At 42.9% G+C, this 22,803-nt stretch overlaps 1 protein-coding gene across 1 annotated transcript in view; it reads left to right on the forward strand.

Annotated features, from left to right (window-relative positions):
• The first annotated feature begins 6,259 nt into the window (after window positions 1-6,259).
• Window positions 6,260-22,803, forward strand: part of LOC147013040 (protein Niban 2-like) — a 218,053-nt gene continuing 201,509 nt past the window's right edge. The window contains 2 exon segments of the mRNA XM_085854496.1: window positions 6,260-6,376; window positions 6,378-6,468. Of these exon segments, the coding sequence (XP_085710622.1) occupies window positions 6,275-6,376; window positions 6,378-6,468 (193 nt within the window). The 5' untranslated portion in view covers window positions 6,260-6,274.

A 22,803-nucleotide genomic window follows, 5' to 3' on the forward strand; every position in this document is an offset into this window, starting at 1 on the left:
GAGCTCAGATGATAACAGAAACAGGTGATCATCCTCTCTTTGGGATAGGACATTCCAGGCACCCACCCAAAGGGACCGCCTCAGGTTAACCCAAGGATACTGCCATCTTGTGGACGACACCTCAGCACCACGCCAACACACTCTCCCGCAATCTGATCCGGGAATGTTACCCCGTAGTTTCCCTCCTTTCATCAAATATTGGAGTCCCGAAGGTTTTGCCCCAAACCCGTGGAGATCGTCGTCTGGAGGACAACACCTATTACAAGCCATGCTGCAACAAATGATCCAAAAGTACATGCCACAGAACATCGGTGAACTTGCTGACAAGAATCTCCACCAATTGTGGAATTTTGATTGCCCTCGTGGTTCAACTGCAGTTCACTTTGTGACAGATAGATATGCAGCTGTCAGCATCAAAATTGCAGAGCGCAAATGAAGAGCAGCAAGTGGATCCAAGAAAATCAAGATTGAAAAGTCAGACCAACCAATCCCAAAACGGGAAAAAGTTTCCGTCACATAGTTACACCAAGGAGCAGTTGGTTAAATTCCTGTTTGAGATGTAGAGCAAGTTCGATGTTGGAAGACTGAAAGGTGTGACAGTAACCGTGGCTCAATGAGAACTCTGCCATGCAAGCATTCCGCAAGATGGAACGGTTCTTGTAAAGACATTGAAGAGCTGCACTGTTCACATGAAGAGGTGGACACATGGATGTTCTTATATGCCAGCTACATTTCCAAATCTAGCGGCAGCAGTATCATGATCATGAGTCCTGACATGGATGTGTTTGTCATCGGCATCACATCGCATTAACTTCAAGTATTGGGAGCTCCCAACTCTACTTCCACACTGGGAAAGAGGAGACTCTGTGGCCTCTTCATCTCCAGGATAATGCACAACATTTTGGAGATGACATAACCAAGTCACTGGAAGGCCTCCACTGCTTTACTGGATGTGACTGTCAGTTAATTTCATGGTAAAAGTAAGACAAAGGCTATCAAACTGATTATGGACAACCCAACATTGTGTTCGGCATTTCAATCTCGAGGGGAATTTTTCATAGTAACTGAACTGAATTTTTTTTTCATTCACAGTAATTGAATACATGGTGTCAGACCTGGAAGTCTTTGTCTGCAAACTTTCTGGTCAACAGGAATACTCACACATGTAGGCAGTGAGCTTGAGGACATGGGTGGAAGAGATGATGGGCTTGATGAGTTGAAGATAACTCATGTGGAAGAAAAATAATTATATTCATGTACTCTCAATTATAATTGTTGCTGGTGGTTTATAAATTTAATTTTTATGCTATAGTCAAATTGGCTGTCAGTTATGTTTCCCTTTACCCAAGAGTCTTTTGAGCTAAATATTGATGAAAGGAATGTCTTACCATTAAACAGGGTGGTCTGGTTGATAACACTGCAACTTTTGCCATGATTATGTCATTCTCTTTCACCCAGTGGACACGTATTGCAGTTTGAGTTCTTTTGCCTAATGCTTATCAGCTAACCCTGTAGTTCTCCCCTCCCATTCTTTGGAATGTCAAGTTGTGTGTAAGAATTGCTTCGGGCTTATTTTTCAGTGAAGTCCATTCGAATGTTTCAGTCAAGCATTTAATGTTCTTCCTCCGTATATACGAAATGAAAGATTCTCCTTTGGTATGCTGATCCAACTTGTGGAAATTGAATTCTTTTCCACCACACTACTTTCAAAAGGAGTCATCTTTCATGTAGTGTGGAGCGCAAGTAGATGCAGTCGGTGCACTGCCTTAAAGCTGGTGCCATCGTGCATGTTTGTGTTGGCATCAATCAGGAGTGAGCAAGCAAAGTTTTCATGGAACCCAAAACGATACTACAAATTTTGGGCATGAAGTGTGGGCTCGTGTGCAACTTTTTAAAGTGGGATAAGTTAGAATAATGATTAGGCATATATTAGCTACACTTGAAACAAAATTTCATCCTCTGCCAAGGAGTGGACCACAAGAATCAATTTCTGAAGGCAACGGCCTATAGTCTAATTGGAGGGAGGAATGGTGTGTTCTGACCAAAAATTTCTGCCTGTGAAAGTATGGGTGGAAATGCTTCATGGTCGACCACATAGCCAATTACTCTTTGTGAGTGATGTAATAATTTTGCTGGGCCTACTCATTACCCGACTGTAATACGTGATCACTCTTTCCACACCCCCCTGCGTCTGAGACAAAACTGCACCTAATCCTTCTCAACCTGCATCGTTGTTCAGGGTAAAGGTCTTGTTATCGGTGCGGTAAGCTAAAACATGTGGATGTCAAACACCCCTTTAATTTGAAGAAGGCATCGTCACAAACCTCATCTCCTTCTCTATAAGCCGTAGAAGGGGCCTGGCCATCTCTACAAATTTTGCCACAAAGCGCCAATAATAGAGGCAGATTCCCAAAAGCTCCCGTACTTCTTTGATGTTGCGAGGTACAGGCCACTCCTCTACTACCATGATTTTACCGGGGTCAGTTTTTACCCCCTCTCGACCTTTCATGGGGTTGAGGCAGGCCACCTCTTTCGCGAACAAAATGCACTTACTGAGACTGAATTTCAAACCTGCCTATCTGAGGTGCCCAAACACTTGGTCCAAATTGGTTATAGCTTTGGTAAATGTTTTAGCTTGCACCAGGACATCATCCAGATACACCAGGCATGACTGCCATGGCATGCCACTTCAGACACACTCCATCAATCTCTCCAAGGTGGTGGGGGTATTACACAAACCAAACAGCATCACAGTTAACTGATACAATCAATTAGCTGTGGAAAATTCCGTTTTCTCTTTTCCTGTCTTATCCATCTCTGCCTGCCATTACCCACTCTTAAGGTCCAAGGTTGATAACCAACTTGAGCCCACAATGGTGTCAAGGGTATCATCAATTTTAGGCAGGGGATCGGAGTCTTTGCATATCACGTTGTTCAGCAGGTGATAGTCCACTCAGAAACACATGGTCCCATCCATCTTTTAACCAGCACAACCGGTGACAACCAAGGAATTTCTGATGACTTAATGACACCTGCATCAAACAAATTTTCGATCTGCTCGTCAGCTTCCTCCCTCTTGCTCCAAGGGAGCCTTTGGGTGGGCTGATGAATAGGCTGGGCCTCACTGCGGTGTCGATTTGATGTTTCACCAGGCTTGTGTGTCCAATGTCCTTGGCAGACAAAGAAAAGATGTTGAAATGATGATAAATTAATTGGTGTAAGGTCTCTGCGAAATCTACACCACCATGATTTACCATCTCACAAATGGGCCAATTCCCATTGATCTCTCGTGATTCCCTCTGCGGTCAGTCTGGCTGGATGTTTCTGTCTCTCACCTCTGCAATGTTTGGAACTGGGGTACAACCTGCTACCTTTGTACCACATCCGATAGTACATGGTTCTGTACGAAGGTTACTTACCCTTACTGCCACAACAGGGCTTGCAGTGTTCACAAGGGCATGGGCCATGACCAAGTCCTGAATTGGCTGTCCCGCCAGTGGTTCCACAAGGCCACAGGGCTCTCACCAGGTCGGGTGAGCCCGCCCGCCCTTGTGCCTCGACTATTGCCTTGGCACGCAGGGTAATGGCCACGGAATTGAGAGCCTCTTGGTTCACCCTTTCATCTGTCCATGCTCATGCCCTCTCATGGCAGCTCTTCTAACACCACCCGGAGAAAGCCCTGACGCAGGTCGATCATGCACATTCCCTTCCCTTCATGCTGCATTCTCTTCCCCTCATGCTGCCTTCCCTTCCGTTGCACTCAGCTGCCTTCCCTTCCCCTTAGTGTTACCCCTTCCCTCCCTACCCTCATGGACATTTCCTGGTGGTCTCCGTGTGCTGTATTAACATACCCCATTTTGTTCAATCCTGTACCACCTCCCCCCCACCTTTCTCAACAAGTCCCACAGTCAAACGCAAGCTGAGAACCCCTCCCCTCATGCTTACCTCCTTCCAAGCCCCTCCTCATCCCCACTTTCCCCCTCTTTTCTCACCCTCTCTCGGAGTGTATAGCGACGTTTGATGTGGCGTCGCTCTCCCCACCCTCCCCTCTCCTCCTTCCTAGCTCCTCCCCCCCTCTCTCCCTCCCCTCTCCTCCTTCTTCGCTCCCTCACCCCGCTCCCCCTTCCCTCTCCTCCTTCTGAGCTCCCCCACCCGTCTCTCCCTCCCCTCTCCTCCTTCCGAGCTCCCCCACCCGTCTCTCCCTCCCCTCTCCTCCTTCCGAGCTCCCCCACCCGTCTCTCCATCCCCTCTCCTCCTTCCGAGCTCCCCCACCCCTCTCTCCATCCCCTCTCCTCCTTCCGAGCTCCCCCACCCCTCTCTCCATCCCCTCTCCTCCTTCCTAGCTCCTCCACCCCTCTCTCCCTCCCCTCTCCTCCTTCCGAGCTCCCCCACCCGTCTCTCCATCCCCTCTCCTCCTTCCGAGCTCCCCCACCCCTCTCTCCATCCCCTCTCCTCCTTCCGAGCTCCTCCACCCCTCTCTCCATCCCCTCTCCTCCTTCCTAGCTCCTCCACCCCTCTCTCCCTCCCCTCTCTCCATCCCAGCTCCCCCACCCTCCCCTTTCCTCGCTCCCCACCCCTCTCTCCCTCCCCTCCCTCTATCCCTCCCCCTCCCCCACCCCTCTATCCCTCCCCCTCCCCCACCCCTCTATCCCTCCCCCTCCCCCACCCCTCTATCCCTCCCCTCTCTCCATCCCCTCTCCTCCTTCCTTGCTCCTCCACCCCTCTTTCCCTCCCCCACCCCTCTCTCCCTCCCCCACCCCTCTCTCCCTCCCTCCCCCACCCCTCTCTCCCTCCCCTCTCTCCATCCCCTCTCCTCCTTCTTCGCTCCTCCACCCCTCTCTCCCTCCCCTCTCCTCCTTCCTCGCTCCTCCACGCCTCTCTCCCTCCCCTCTCTCCATCCCCTCTCCTCCTTCCTCGCTCCTCCACTCCTCTCTCCCTCCCCCACCCCTCTCCCTCCCCCACCCCTCTCTCCCTCCCCCATCCCTCTCCTCTCTCCATCCCCTCTCCTCCTTCCTAGCTCCTCCACCCCTCTCTCCATCTCCTCTCCTCCTTCCTAGCTCCTCCACCCCTCTCTCCATCCCCTCTCCTCCTTCCTTGCTCCTCCACCCCTCTCTCCATCCCCTCTCCTCCTTCCTCGCTCCCCCACTCCTCTCTCCCCCACTCCTCTCTCCCTCCCCTCCCCTCCTTCCCCATCTCTTCATTATTCCCACCAGCGAAGTGTCGGGTTGTATTTGTTCGTTACAAATAATGAGGGGTTCCTCCTTTGTTGTTTTTATTTTATGTTAATCTGGACCATCAACTGGTATTTTTTGTTTTATTCGACCTTGGTTTTTGCTCATCGATGTGATGAATCATCATGACGAGTTTTAAAACGATCCGTCCGTTGAGGCGGTTCGGGGGAGGGAAAAAAAACCTCCAAAACTTGTTAACGGCTGACACACACTGACTCACTGACTGACGTTAAGGCTTTGATAAGTCATCTCAACTCAACTCTGTGGTCGACGAGCGAGAAACGACTTTACGTCGTATAAATCCTACTTTTTTCGTCTTCGCTACTTTGAGAATGTTTAATTATTATTTTTTTCTGTCTGTCTGTCTCTCCAGGGTGGACGACGACAGTCGACACCACTAAAATAGGGAGAGGGGGGGGGGGACACACTTCCCCACATCCGCGCCCTTGTCGATAGGGTCTGCTGGTTTATTTCCTCTTTGCAGTCTCGTCTGGAATCCACGTGCTGCGGTCACCACGTGCTGCGGTCACCACGTGCTGCGATCACCACGGAGTAAAGTTTCCACGGGAGCATCGCACGTGGTGGCTTGGATCCACCAAGTCGACAAGAGTCCCGTAACCGTACGGGACGTTTGACGTGCTCCTGCGTTGAAGTTCCTTGTGACTTCATTACACGAGATGGAGATATAGAGTTAAATGGTCACACCAACCGTGCACGAACGGAACGCCATGGAGCACGTTCCGCCCGGAGAGGCTTCTCCCGTCATCGCCCTATCGAGGAAGAACACGCGTGGGACGGAGGCTGACACGAGTGAGAATAATATTGGTGAAATGACCTGAGAACAGACGTCGCAAGTTTTTACCTGAACTCGTTTATACACGGGGTTCGGCAAAGCAACGATTGTTCATGGAATCTCGTGTGCAAGCACCGGGCGAATTAACCACGCCTTTCGCTCTTTCCCATTGGTCGGTGAAGCGTGTCGGGGGCGGTCCTTCGGCCTTGACTGGCGTTTTGGGCGTGTTCACAATGCGACATAATATATCATGAAGAGTGTGGTGGGCGGAGCTTCGTTTCCCTCCAGAGCAGACGTGACTCACCGTCCGTGGGATCGGCAGTTCAACGCAGACCAGCGATCCACGAAGTTCCCGCGGAGCGAAGCTCTCTCTCTCTCTCTCTCTCGACATGGGAGACGTTGTCTCGACGCACTTGGATGAGGCGAGGAAGCAGTCAGTACGAGGTGAGTTGTTTTTCCCGCGGCGCCGATGATAACATGACCTGTCTGTGTTTTAATGTCTTTCACGAATCAGGTGCTGATTTACCTCACAAAATCCTCCACACAGATCACGTGGTGCTTGGAAACCCCTGTCGTCGATCGTCTTGTGTTCCTCACACACCATGAGGTGTTTGTTTGTCTTGTGTTCCTCACACACCATGAGATGCTTGTTTGTCCTGTGTTCCTCACACACCATGAGGTGTTTGTTTGTCTTGTGTTCCTCACACACCATGAGGTGTTTGTTTGTCTTGTGTTCCTCACACACCATGAGATGCTTGTTTGTCCTGTGTTCCTCACACACCATGAGGTGTTTGTTTGTCTTGTGTTCCTCACACACCATGAGGTGTTTGTTTGTCTTGTGTTCCTCACACACCATGAGGTGTTTGTTTGTCTTGTGTTCCTCACACACCATGAGGTGTTTGTTTGTCTTGTGTTCCTCACACACCATGAGGTGTTTGTTTGTCTTGTGTTCCTCACACACCATGAGGTGTTTGTTTGTCTTGTGTTCCTCACACACCATGAGATGTTTGTTTGTCTTGTGTTCCTCACACACCATGAGGTGTTTGTTTGTCCTGTGTTCCTCACGCACCATGAGGTGTTTGTTTGTCTTGTGTTCCTCACACACCATGAGGTGTTTGTTTGTCTTGTGTTCCTCACACACCATGAGGTGTTTGTTTGTCTTGTGTTCCTCACACACCATGAGGTGTTTGTTTGTCTTGTGTTCCTCACACACCATGAGGTGTTTGTTTGTCTTGTGTTCCTCACACACCATGAGGTGTTTGTTTGTCTTGTGTTCCTCACACACCATGAGATGTTTGTTTGTCTTGTGTTCCTCACACACCATGAGGTGTTTGTTTGTCCTGTGTTCCTCACGCACCATGAGGTGTTTGTTTGTCTTGTGTTCCTCACGCACCATGAGGTGTTTGTTTGTCTTGTGTTCCTCACACACCATGAGATGCTTGTTTGTCTTGTGTTCCTCACACACCATGAGATGCTTGTTTGTCTTGTGTTCCTCACACACCATGAGATGCTTGTTTGTCTTGTGTTCCTCACACACCATGAGGTGTTTGTTTGTCTTGTGTTCCTCACACACCATGAGATGCTTGTTTGTCCTGTGTTCCTCACACACCATGAGATGCTTGTTTGTCCTGTGTTCCTCACACACCATGAGGTGCTTGTTTGTCTTGTGTTCCTCACACACCATGAGATGCTTGTTTGTCTTGTGTTCCTCACACACCATGAGGTGCTTGTTTGTCTTGTGTTCCTCACACACCATGAGATGCTTGTTTGTCCTGTGTTCCTCACACACCATGAGGTGCTTGTTTGTCCTGTGTTCCTCACACACCATGAGATGCTTGTTTGTCTTGTGTTCCTCACACACCATGAGGTGCTTGTTTGTCTTGTGTCCCTCACACACCATGAGGTGTTTGTTTGTCTTGTGTTCCTCACACACCATGAGATGCTTGTTTGTCTTGTGTTCCTCACACACCATGAGGTGCTTGTTTGTCTTGTGTTCCTCACACACCATGAGGTGTTTGTTTGTCTTGTGTTCCTCACACACCATGAGGTGTTTGTTTGTCTTGTGTTCCTCACACACCATGAGGTGTTTGTTTGTCCTGTGTTGTCAAACTTTGTTCCTGTGCTCAGGTGTAATTATCGTTCCCTCGGAGGATAGCTCGCACCTGTTATCGTTCTTTAAACTTTATGGTATTAAAAGTGTTGAATGATGATGTAAACTCCTGCTGTCTGGAATTCGTTGACCGTTGAGCGTTTCGATGTGGGAAGGTCGTCGTGTGCCGGTGCCTTGGCCGAATCCCCTGATTGCCGCGTTGTTTTAAACCAAACGATGCCGCCATGCCGGGCCAAATCGGCCCCACGTGTTTCGGACGTCTCTCCGTGCCGAGTGGTTCACCGACGCGCGCATCATCACATCCCTTTCTCACCGGTCACAGACCATGTTGTGCTTCCAGCCGTGGAGTTCGTTGGTGCCACTCGACTTGCTCGTGGACTTGATGATGTCATGTGCTTTCATCCTCCCTCGCACACTCGACCTATCAACACCAGCTCTTGATCCTCCTGCTTTCCCGCTCCAGACACTGCATCAACACGTGACCTCACTTTGTCACTTGTGCCAGTCCACCCACCCCCTTGCTTTGCCTGATACCCACCTCTACCGACCCTCGGTTCCATTCTGACGACAATTTCGTACCGTGCAACGCCATTCAAATTTTTGGCTTTCTGTGATGTTTAATGGGGGGGGGGGTGGTAGAGAAGGAGAATAATAATGCAGAACCATGTGTGACGGGCACATATCTAGGCATTGAAGGTTGGGGAGGAGGAGGGAGAGAAAATTAACGTTTGGGGGGGGGGGTGAGTGCATTCCGATATTGCCATTTTCCAGAAAACGGCTCCAAAAATTCCATATGTTTGTGGGGGGAAGATCTTGCGACCTTGCGAGTTAACGACCAATTTTGTGATCGTGACAGTTTGGCTCTGAAATGCAAAAAAAACTCCACCTCCCTCCACCTGGCTCAGCTTTGACACCATGGAGACCAAGGTCTTCAAGATGATTAGAATCTCCCACCATGAAGCTGAGTCGATGGGCCTATCACTTTGCCATCGCAGACAGGTTGGTGGTTTTTCTGTCTTCGACCACTTACTTTGTGATCTTGCACCCTCTGCCCTCTCCAGGCTTTTTGTCTCCTCTCCCCCCCCCCCCCCCCCGTTCTCCATGTTTCTGCAGGGCACACATGGTGCACCACCAACCCCCGTCTGGTGAAACCACTGAAATCCACAAGGACTGGGCCACTCAAGGACATTTATCTTTTTGTTCCTTAGCCACTCCAGTGTAGATTTGGCTGTGTGCTTCGAGTCATTGTCCTGCTGAAGGTTGAACTTCCATCCCAATTTCAGCTTTCTTGCAGAGGGCAGCAGGTTTTCCTCTTGGATTTTTCTGTATTTTTCTCCATCCATTTTCCTTTCTATCCAGAGAAATGCCCCAATCCCTGCTGAAGAGAAACATCCCCATAACTTGATGCTTCCACCACCATGCTTCACAGTAGGGATGGTGTTCTTTGGTGATGTGCTGTGCTGAGTTTGCGCCCAATTTAACATTTTGCATTTAGGCCAAAAAGTTCCATCTTTGTTTCATCAGACCACAAAACGTTTTGCCACATGGCTTCAGAATCTCTGGAGTGTTTTATTGTATTTTTTTTAATATCTTAAACGGGACTCGAGGTGGGCATTTTTGAGTAATCGCTTCCTTCTTGCCACCTACTATACAGGCCAGACTTGTGGAGTGCTTGGGATGTTGTTGTCACATGCACACAGTGACCAGTCTTCACAATAAAGGCATGGAGCTCTTTTAAAGTTGTCAATGGCCTCTCTGATCATTCCCCTCCTTGCCTGGTCATCCAGTTTGGAAGGACGTCCTGATCTTGGCAGGGTCTTGGTGGTACCAAACGCATTCCACTTCTTAATGATTGTCTTGACTGTGCTCCAAGGGATATTCAAGGCTTTTGAAATATTTTTATACCCATCCCCTGATCGGTGCCTTTACACATCTTCATCCCGGATGTCTTTTGAAAGCTCCTTGGTGCTCATAGTTGAGTCTTTTCTGTGAAATGGACCACCCAGCAGAGGAAACCTACAGGAATAGCTGATTTTATTCCAAAATAATCAGAATCATGGCAACATAACACAGGTGGAGGCCAATTAACTTGGTGTGTGATTTTTTTGAAGGTGATTGGTGACAACTGAGCTAATTACCTCTGCCACCGAAGGTGAAGGAGGTTATGTTTACATCACTTTCTGTTTATCCGTTTGTGTGCAGGATATCTCAAAGTTGTGGACGGATCCAGATGAAATTTTGTGGACAGGTTATGGTGTGTGACAAGGACGAACTGATTAGATTTTGGTGAAGATCCGGATCCAGATCCGACTACGAGAATTTTTTAAAGTGATTCTTCACCATTGAGAGGTTGGGCTAAAAACGAGATATATAGCACGATATTTCATAAATGTATTGGGCCCGATATGTTCTCGTGGATCAGGCATGACATGGCGGAGGTATGCGCTCCACCAAGTGTCCTTCTTGTTTATAATTGCTATAATAAGCGGGGTGAACTCTTATCCAACCAAGAAATTCTAGTTTTGTATTTTTAATTAGTTTTCTGAGATTTGTAGAATTTATTCATTTATTTATTTTTCATTTGGAAGTTGTGGGTTACGATGTGGAAAAGTCTGATTTAATTCAATTTAATTCCAGGCTATAAGGTAAGAAAAGGTGAAAATTTTGAAAGGGGGTTTGGACTTTCGAAAGGCATTGTATAATGTGTATATATATATATATATATATATATATATATATATATATATATATATATATATATATATATATATATATATATATATATATACGTTTATATATATATATATATATATATATATATATATATATATATATATATATATATATACGTTTATATATATATATATATATATATATATATATATACGTTTATATATATATATATATATATATATATATATATATACGTTTATATATATATATATATATATATATATATTTATTAGTTTCTTCATATATTGATGATGTTGACAGTGACATTAATGATATTTTTTATTTCAGTAACCCACTTGTCATGTTTATGGATCATCATCTTCTTCTTTCACAAGTTGCACATAGTTGTGGTGGCATCATTTTCTGTGGGATATAGCTGTGCTACTGATGCAGTGCCCTTTGTAGCTAATGGCAGGAATTTATTATTTGTTCATGGAGCCAGCGATAGCTCATATACTCTTCACCATGGGATCTTTAACGTCCACCAACTAATACCAACAGATGGAACTCCAGTTTAACATCCACCCGAGGGATGGCACATACATTAACAAATCGCCGTACTTGTGAAACACCCGGCTGACAGTTTATAGCTGGGTCGGGATTCAAACCCAGGCTAAACCACTCAGACGTGAGTGTGTCCTTCTAGGCTATCCAGCCAGCCCTTTATAGATCGTGTTACTCATTGACGATGACCCTTTGTACATAGCACCATAACAATGGAATCTTTTTCTCTCTACAATCGGCATAAAATTGAGAAATTTCCCCTTCTCCATGGATGCAAAGTTGAGGGGTTTCTCTCTGCTCTGTCTTATAAATGTTGAGTGTCAAGCAAGGATGCAGCATGTATTATTTATTAAGTCGTTAATATGACTTGGCCAAGGTCAGAATCGAATGGCTGACCTCCCAGACTCTGAGCGGATGCGCTCACCATTATACCACCATGTCAAAGTGCATATTAAGGACTTTGTACAATTGTGAAAGCTGCTGTCAGGTCGTGTTCTGGTCAAGTCTATTTTACTGCAATAATGTTTAGTTTCATTTCTAGTCAGTTGTCTTTCTTTTTAAAGTTTGGTTTTGGGTGATACCGTTGCTGTAATGTCAATTCCTCATTTTATAATATTGTGAAATTGCTACTTTATGAACTACAACCTCACTCATAACACACTGTTAGTGTGATGAAATGTTGTGTTATTGGGGGTGGGGGTGAGGGAAATGAAGCAATGTGCAAGTAACAATTCCACCAAATGGTACAGATCCACCAGAGATGGTCCACACACCCCCATCACTGTGTTCTGTGGGGAAGGAGGGGTGCTGAAGCATCCATGGTGGATCTATGCCCAATATATGATGGAGTTGGTGTCATGATGTGATCAGAGATGTTTGATTGCATTTTATGTAATTGTTACCTCTGCCACCAAAGGTCAAGGAGGTTGTTTTCACCCCTTTCTCTCTCTGTCTGTCTGTTTGTTTGTTTGTGGACAGGTTGGGTGTGTGACAAGGACGAACTGATTAGATTTTGGTGAAGATCCGGATCCGACTATTAGAATTTTCGAAGTGATTCTTCACCATTCTCACACCATTATCAACAGCACGATATCTCAAAAAGTTGTCGACGGATTCGGATGAAATTTTGTGGACAGGTTGGGTGTGTCGCAAGGAGAATTGATTCGATTTCAGTGAAGATCCGAATCCGGATCTGGATAGGATAATTATTTAATTTTTCAAGTGATTCTTCACCATTGAGAGATGGTGCTAAAAACGATATAGTCCTTTATCGCATGATATTTCAAAAATATCTTGGGCCTGATATGTTCTCATGGATCAGGCATTATGTGGTGGACGTATGTGCTCCACCAAGTGCCCTTCTAGTTACGAATGTTAAAACAACATTTGCCTGATTGTTGCACCTAAATACATTCTCATAAGAACAATTTGTTGTATGACGGCTGTATGGAACAATTTGTTGTATAATTAACATGGCTAGGCATCTAGGTAAAAGTTTACTTTTCCTATCTTTTTTTTTTTCCTTGCTTCCACTCCATGCATTCCTATGCACAGTTCTCCTGTGGGTCATTTGCTGGTGCTGCGTTAGTTAAACAGAGTATAATTACCAGTGTACGTTTCTTGTTTGCTTTCTGAAATCCTGCCACTCGTGTCATCTCATGTTGTGCAATTAAATCCAAAACTGTATATGTCTAAGCTTTTATGTATAGGATATTTATCGTTTGGGTGCAAGTGTAATGCATGTGTTTCCTTGTTTTTTCAACATGCCTGGACACGGTGGCTTTGCATTCACAACCTGAGTTGTCAAATCTTAACTGAAGCGGTTCAAAAAGGGCAATCCGCACAAAGTGTTGGAATTGTTTGTTTCGGCTTAAAATTTTTTTTTTTAATTTCTTTTATGACATTATAATATAACATGTGGCACATTTTATTGCAATTTTTAAGAAACCTTAAAATTGACAGTTAATGCAATTTATATAAACAATTTTGTGCTATTTCAGTAATTCTAGCAAAATATGAGTAATCTCATGAGAAATCTTCTCTTGAATCAAAGTTTCAATTTGTCAGTGTTGCTTTATGTGGGCTGTAACAGCCTTTTGTTTGTATTATCTGCTGTATTTTGGTTTCCACGTTTTGTGTGCATTGCCTTACACCTATTTGCATTTACCGGTAGGTATAATTTCTGTTGTTGGACCTTTTCACATCCAGGGTTACTGGTGTTCTAACTCATACGTGGTATCACTTTTATTGACCTCTATCAGTGACAAATGCTTCAGGAACATTCTACGATGTCCTTGATGTAGCTTTCAGTGGTCATTGTAGCAACATCCGTGACATTGTTTGTTTTTTAAAACAAGCAATTGGGCATTTCGATTATCCTTGAACCGTCGATACCATGGCATGAGTTTATCCTTTGGTCCCATTGCAGTATGTGATGTCCGGTTCATCCTTTTCCCGTGTGGTCGAACTGGTGGTGTTTTGACTTCAGTGATGCCATTGATGTAATGTCACATTGTTCCCTTATTATGTGTTGGCCAATTGCACACCATGATTTTGTTGTCTTGGGCAAAGTTAAAATTTGTAAACTGGGCTGTTGGGTGTGGCTTTTTAAAAGTCAAGGAATTTCCCACTTGTTATAACATGACATATTATATATATACTAGTAGAGTACTCACCCGATGGGTGATCTTATCCCAAGCATGCAACACGTTCTTCTGACACATACCTTTATTTTGGCAGTGTATAGGCAACTGATAGCTCTGTGCAGTATATGCAAAAAAAATTAACCCGGGTCATGTGCATGACGCAAAAACGTACCTTCTGCTTGTATTTCAAAATGCCTCAATGCACTGAAAAACGTGGGGACAGGAATACTGTACTGTAAATGGTGGAGACTTGTAATGCGCCACCTCCAGATGGGGGGAGGGTTGCATGATATACATTTACATCGAGAATTTGTGTGCCCCCTTCTGCCCCCCTCCCCCGCCCCAGGTCACTGGCAAAGATAAAAACACCCCTATACATTAATTGGGGTCATACTGATTCTATGGAGCAAGTCTAGATGTAATCTGCCTAGAACTGTAGGAAGAGTAGTGCGACACACACACCCGTAAATAGGAGTAAGGATGGTGTGCCATTTTTCTTCAAGTGCTCTTTGTCAAATAAACCACTTCGAAGGTTTGTTGTAACATTTACTCCTTCACTTGCTAAACGAACATAAAAATCTGAGACATTAACATGTCCTTCCCAAGCTGTGAATCAACCGTGTGTGCCCCGTACACACCACCTTTTGGTGATCCATGGTACCCACTTGTGGAGATTTCTGCTCAAACCCAAGATCTTTTTGATTGAGGTCTTCTCCAATTACATCACCGGAGGAGAAGGTATTGCATTTGGGTCTGTCTGTTCGCACAGAATTTCAGTGTTTTTTCTCTGCAAACGCTTGTCAGGTTGAGATGAAATTTTCACCATCGGAGCAACTACTCGTGTAGAATGTTTTCATGCTAATTATGACCGCAGGTCACATGGTGTGGCATCCACGTTGGAAAAACTGAAAAACTTTGGACCTCTATCTTTGAAACCGCACCATGGAAAAAATAGAAACTTGGCACCAAGCAAGTACTTCTCATGGGGAATAAGTGTGGTTTTTTTTTAAATGACGTCATAATTGCATATGTAGAACGCTACATCTGATCAGTATGAAAATTTTTGAGGGTCATCTTGGGATAAAATGATCCACAGAAAAATTGATAACATCAGTCACATGATTTGGCAGCCATATTGTTTTAACAAAAAAAAAAACCTTCAAAATCTTCTTCTGAAACAGCTGAACAGATTGAGGTGAAACTTTATACATATGACTGCCTATCCATGAGGAACAAAAGGTTCACATATGATGTCGTAGGTCACATGGTTTGGCAGCCATATTGGATTGAAGACAAATATTAAATAATGTTTTCTCTTTTAACCACTTTATCAATCGACGTAAAACTTTTCAAAATTCTGATTTCGTAGTGGTGGGGAATACATTTTCTCAATTTCAACTTTATCGGACACATGGTCTGGCAGCCAGAATTATTATTTTTTTTTATTATGATGGGTTTTTTTTTCCTTTCTTTCATTTTTTTGTTTAATTAATTTTAATTCATTAATTTTGAATAAGGCTCACTTGACTGTGCCTGTATGGGTTTGAGGGTAGAGGAGTAGCAGCTGAAATGTGAATCCTATCCAGGTTCCTCCTGATGACTTCATCTTTGCTTTTTGTTTGTTTGGGTTCCTTCTGATGACTCTTTTGCAAGACTGTACCTATTTGGTCTTCTATTTGATTTGAATTGAATTTATTTTAACCACATTCTAAATTCATTTGAATAGGAAGAAAAAAACGTCATGGGTCAGGGTGAGGTGTCCGATAAAAGCGGGATGTATTGGTACCCAGTCATCACTGCCAGCAGTTATAAAGTGGCAGTTCTAGTTATGTCTATTAACGATTAATTATGTAACACACCAGTACACAAACACCACACAAAACAAGTCCTGGCGACGGTCTGCAATCTCGGATTGCTCATTTTACCTCCACCACCGAAGATGGAAGGAGGTTGTTTTCACCCCTGTCTGTCTGTCTGTTTTTGTGTAGGATATCTCAAGCATTTGTGGACAGATTCTGATAAAAAATTTTGTGGGTAGGTTCAGTGTGTGGCGAGGACGAACTGATTAGATTTTGGTGAAGATCTGGATCTGGGTCCGACTACTAGACTTTTTAAGTGATTCTTCACCATTTAGAGATAGGGCCAAAAAACGATATAGAGCATGATATCTCAAAATGTTGTGGATGGTTTCGGACGAAACTTGGTTGACACGTTGGATGTGTGACAAGGAAGAACTAGAACTACATTGTCGATGGCACACCATCGCATATCCCCGCGCGCACTGCTTTGTCCCATTAACGCTAGGTGAGATTTTATTGATTTAAAAAGCTATAAGACAATTTTTTTAATTTTAAAAATCGACCCCCATGACCCCAACCCCTCTGGCCTGGCCCGTAGGGGTCATATCAAAAATCCGAAAGTGTTGTGCACTTCCCCATACATATATCTACTATGTCCCAAAGTTTCAAGTTCCTCTTTCAAACGGTGTAGGAGGAGTTGCAGGGTAAGACAGACGGACGGACGGTGGAGACAATCACAATATTCCCGCTTTTCTTTGAAAGCGCGGGAATAATTAATTCAATTTTGGTTAAGATTGGAATCTGGATCCGATAATTTTTAAATTGATTATTCACCATTCATCGATAAGGCTAAACTGATATATAACATGCTATCTCCAAAAGTTGTGGACGGATTTGGATGAAACTTGTTTTTTTTTTGTTTTTTTTTGAGATTTGTACAACCCTCCCCCAGAAATACACCCCGATGCGCTAATTGGGGTCATACTGATCCTATGTAGCAAGTCTGGATGTAATTCGCCCAGAAATGTAGGAGTAGTAGTGCGACAAACACACACACACACACACACACACACACACACACACACACACACACACACACACACACACACACACACACACACACACACACACACACTGGTCTATTAATTATAGTAAGGATTCTGTAATCTCAACGGCGGTTTATTTTCTGCAATTCCTGCAATGGAGACCTGCTGCAATTGGCCTGTGCACAGTGCTGGATCAGATGTTAATGTCCAGGTTTGCTCTCATTTCATTTTATCAGCTGCTCATTTGATCTTCTATCGTGCAAGCCGAGCAATTTCAACTGCTTGTCTTGCCTTAGAGAGGTTATTCTTGGTCTTCTGGTCTTTTCTTGTGTTGGACCGAGCCATTTTCTTTCAGGTGACACCATTGTAGGAGATCTTCAGCTTTTCTGCTAATGTCTTCATGTCCTTTAAAAAATTATTTATTTATTTAACCCCCCCCCCCCCCTCAGAGTTTGGATCTTCACACACTGTTCTTTTAAAAGTTTCCTCCTGCACCATTCTGAACCCACTTGTGAACTTTCAAGCAAGGGAACAAGCTGATGAAAACTAATTTCACATTTTAACTGATTTACATCTTACGTTGTGGATTCTTGTAATTCACATTAATGTAACTGGTGTTAATTACTTCAATAATTTATTATCATTTATTATACAAAAATCCACAAACTGTTCCCTGCATGTTTTCTTTGTGGTAAGTGGATATTACTGACACATGAAAATATAATTTATACACCAAAAAAAACCTTTTTTTTTCAATTCCATCATTTAGTTTATATGCTTAAAGGTAACTGTGATATTAAATTTACCTTCATATAAATTTTATAATCCCCTCTGTATTTCACACTTTTAACTTCCCACAAATGTTTCACGGGAATAGCACCACAAAAGTGAAAAATAAAAATAACCGTGTGCGTGCGTGCATACATGCTGCAATCCCTTTCTCTTCAGTTGGGCTATGTCTCTTGGAAACCTCACGAAAGTCAAGACCTTGGTTTCATGGGAAATTTGGGGTTATTTGTGCATATAAATAACAAGACCCAATCACATTTCTCACCTGCAGTTGGAGGGAATAACCAATCAGTTCTTACCTAATCAATTACCCCAAGTGGTTAGGATTTCAATTGAATTAACTCTCATGGTCTTCCAGCAAAGGAGGCTAAGAAAAGCTACACAAGGTAAGCCCTTTGGGGGGGGGGGAGAGGGGAGGAGGATGGGTTGCATGTCTCGTTATTGAAATGTGAGTCTGAAACTGCGTCGATCTTTTAAAAGTCCATTTGAGGATTATTGAATGGTCAAAAAACTGAAATAATTGAAGAAAATGTCAAATGCCATGATGGGCAGTGTGGATTGAACATTGTTTGCACTGATGCAATACACCTGCTAATTTTTAAAAATATAAACTTTAATTTTAGAAAAGGAATCCAAATTGCTATGTGTTAGTTTTGTGGAATAATTCTTGTTTGTAATTATTTATTTATTTTTCTCTTTCACAGTTGAGCCATGTTTTAATTTTGGCTGCCCTATTTTGCTAGACCCTTGCTGAAGCAGTTGAAGGTAACAAGAGTCGTCTCCATATTATGGTTGCAATACAATGGGAAAGGTGGGGGGGGGGGAATAAAGTTTAACTTTTGCTTCATGTGTATATGAAGCACCATCAAATATATTGGGCAATTAAAAGGATTGTAATAGGAGCTAACCACATTCCCAAGTTTATGGGAATCACTTTAACTTGTATCTCATCTTTCCCCAAAAAGGAAAAGAATTACAACAATTTGCCTCAACTCTGAACCATGCAATATGCCTAGTCGACACAGTCTGTTTTCAGTGTGGTTTTATTTTACAGTGGAGTATTTAATTTGAGTCAATCTTGAAAAACCAAATATTCATGGTTTTACCCTCATAAACATTTCCCTTGCTAATTGGCCTTTGAGAATAAGGTGACAACTTTCTGATCATTTAGGCCTTTCCAACCCCCTTGATGTCGATTCATTTCTTTTCTTTTTTAATCCCTGCTCCCTCCTCCACCCCACACTTCCCTTTATATTTTTTAGTCGGAGTCAGCTTTGTTCTTGCATCTCCTTTGAGCAGTGTCAGAACGGATGACTGTAGCATAATGCGATGGGTGGAGTTTAAAAGGTGTGGCGTCAGAGAAACACCCTGCAATTGCCCTTCCGTCAACTCCAACAGCTATACTTGGTCTCGTTGGTTGAGTAGCACACTTGTCATTTGGCTTTGCACATTCACTATGGTAGCATGTTAACCGTTTCCAATTCAGTCCTTTGTTTTCAAAAACCCACCAAAACTTTTTGTAAATGATGCGTTACACTTGTACTCCAAGTACAGTACTTTGAAAAACATGACGTGAACATAGCAAAGAAATGTTGTTAATTTCATGTCCTGTTTTTCAAAGTATGATAACAGATGACATTTTTATGTCATCTCTACTGAGATTTAACCCCCCTCCCCCCCTCAGAGTTTGGATCTTCACACACTGTTCTTTTAAAAGTTGCTTCCTGCACCATTCTGAACCCACTTGTGAACTTTCAAGCAAGGGAACAAGCTGATGAAAACTAATTTCACATTTTAACTAATTTACATCTTACGTTGTATATCTTCCATTGTAACGGGCCATGTTATCTCTTCCGAGATGACCTAATAAAGCCGGACCAAATGTCCGTACGTCCGTCCGTACGTCCGTCAACAATTTTTCTTTCCGATCTTGATGAAACTTCATATGTGGGTAGAGGTCGATGAGTGTTGAACAACGATATAACTTTTGTCCAGGTTCAAGGTCAGGGACGAAGTCACGAGGTCACGTAAGTTATAAAAATCGCCATTTTCAAAACCTATCTCGTCTGCCATTCTACAAGATATTCGGCAACTGTTTATTGATTATGATAGTAAAAAATATTATCTTGTATCTAACTGGACAGATTTTTGAATTTCCTTCCCGTTTGATCGTCACGTGATCTGGAAGATTGCCAAAAACGCCGATGCGATTCGCAAAGAAGGAAGGAAGGAGAAATGAAATATAAATAATATGGAATAGGCAAAGCCTAGAAACGAACGTAGAATTCTTCTTGCATTCGCTTCTGACTTTACATAAAGCTTGTTCACAACTGTATACTTGCCAACGATACCGTGGTACGTGTAAGCGCCGCACAGCTGATGATTTTGACGCAATTTCCGGTTACTTCGGCCTGGATTCGGGATCAGTGAACAAATAATGTAAATCGTGATGAAATTTTTTTTTGATGATGCGGGAGATATCTTTATTAAAATTAACTTTGGGAAAAAAATAATTGAGTAAATAAACGATCACTTCTGGTCAAGAATAAAAGAAATTAAAAGTTCCGGAAAGAGTTTCAAAATCACTCCCGGTAATGTTAAATACTAAGTAAACACTTCCTGTCATGAAAAAAATCACCTTCGGAAGTATAAAATTAACTTTGGGAAAAAAATAATTGAAGAAATAAATAAACACTTCCGGTCATGATCTCCCAGCATGCATCATTCCCCATGAAAAAAACCGGAAACAAAAAAAAACGAGCAACAAAACAAAAAACGGAAGCAAAAGGTCATAGCCAATGACACGGATTCACAATTGCCAAGGTATTGTGTTGTTTTTTGTTGTTTCCTATTCTCTCATGTTCAATTATTTAAGTAATATTCACAAGATAGAAATAAAACCCAATCGTGTTTATACACAGCACAGCGTTTAACAACAACCGGAAGCAAAAAGTCATAGCTAACGCCACGGATTCGAAATAGCCAGGGCTATTGTGTTGTTCTTGTTTCCTATTCTCTCACGTGCACGCGTTAAGTATTAAGCTCACTTTGTTCGCTATAAAACACATTTTTAGCCTTTTATATTTATACATTTTCCGCCGAAGGTGCAAAAGTTTCAAAACCCGAAATGTAAATATGAGCATTTATTTTCAAAATATAATTTTGTGCGCGCGCGCCAAAATGCCGAGTCATCTTTAACCAAACTGCATGGCGTCTGAGCAGTGGCCAGCATGGTTCAGATTGACTGTGGTTTCTGGGGCAAAGGTGATTGTTAAGAAGTATGTCGGCGGTATAAATTCGAGTGACTGTATTGGTGATTTAATCACGCAACATCTTGACAACGAATATTCTGGCCGAACGATTGCATCAATTCAGTGCATCAGCAGGGATAATTCGCAGGCTCCTCTCGATCGTGCCGATATCTAACATAATCACCGGCGGACATAGGGCTGCAGGCTGTGGGGCGAGGCCACGGATCCCGGATGAGGGGATAAGTGATAAATTATGCTACATGCTTCGGGCTTTCTGATTAATTATTATATTAATTATTATATTACATTATATTAATAATTAATGAATCTGGCATACAAAATGTTTTTTTCATATCTGACATGTTACTTTGTGCAGTGTCACAAAACTTCTGTGGAATTAATAATTAATGAATTTGCTAGCTCTAACGATTTTTCAAACCTCAATATCTCTATAAATGCTTCACCAATTTTCATTCTGAAAGTTGCATTATAATGAGTGAAGAATAATCTACAGGATTATCATAATCTCCGAGAGCTAAGCCTATTTTTTCGTTTTTTTTCTACAACCGGAAGTGAAATGTCCCCAGAGAGTGGACGGACCGGAAAACCACGTATTGCACTTACTGGTGATTCTGATGTGTTAATCCGGGTACTAAATGAACAATACATATTTATTAATTATGTCATTTGTAGAATTATCCTAGTGTATCTCTGTAAACTATTTCAATCAAACGGTTAGTTTGGACTGTTTCGCGGTTACCTGAACTGAACATTGAGAACTTGTGGTATTATAGAGATGACCGTCACCCCCACACGGGGGGGTAATTTTTCTGTGTAGTTTACATTGTAGTATTGTTTTAACAACAACGACAACAAAATATATATATATATATATATATATATATATATATATATATATATAATCTAACATTGTAAAGTCTGGTTTTGTAGTGTTTACTAGTGGAGTACCTGTCTCTGACTGGTTCATAGTTGTCTCACCTCAAATGAGCAATTTTTTTTAAAAGTGTGTATTGGTAGAAACGGGAATTCAACATAAAGTGATGTGGACCTTTTCACATGGTACATGCTTACCTTAAAGACAATGCCAGTCCGCTCAGAAGAAGCATTATGTGTCATGCATAGGACGATACTTGCAGAATCCAAATAAACAATAGCTGCCATGGAAACAGCAATTTGATAATTTGGAAAATTTGACCTCGCAAGTGTTTTTTTTGTGATGGAATGTTGTGCGTACCAAATTTGGTTGATACAGTTTCAAATTGTGGCCTAATATGTGTTTTACATGGTTTGGTTAACATTGCCCTTGACCTTTTGACAAATTTTGACCAGATTTTATACGTTATTTATGGACATGTTACAGATAAGCTCTATAAGTTTCAAATTCCCTGCTTTCCTTCCTGAAAGTCTTTGTCATGTAAGGACCGAAAAGTCCCAGTAATGTCCATCTTGTTTACCCCGTGTTCCCCACCCCATTTCTCTCCCTTCCACAGATCTCCTCATGTCTCTGTTCCCCACTGTTTTGTCCTTCCCTCTCCCACCCTTCTTATCTCCTGCTCCCCTTGTTGCGCATTCTGTGTGTTAGCTCTTATACGAGCCTTGACATTGTATTCCAAAAAAACCCCTCAGAAATCTTGAAAAATTCCTGAGGTTTGGCAATAATAAAATCACAAAAATATCCCATTTTAATATAATGGGTTGAAATTGTTGTCGTGCACACAGTTTTCTCTTTGCCACGTGGGACTTTTTTCTGTGTAAACAAAGAAGATGAGCATAATCTGAAAAAAAACCACAGAGAAAATTAATTTATTAATTCGATTTTGCACCCTCTTAGCTTGGTGCTGAGGTGATTACCAGTGGGGGTGGGGGGCTTTTGATTATAAT

Source organism: Eptatretus burgeri, chromosome 14 (assembly GCF_056783735.1).
Source record: "Eptatretus burgeri isolate ZD-2024b chromosome 14, Ebu_testis_v1, whole genome shotgun sequence".
Taxonomy (NCBI): Eukaryota; Metazoa; Chordata; class Myxini; order Myxiniformes; family Myxinidae; genus Eptatretus; species Eptatretus burgeri.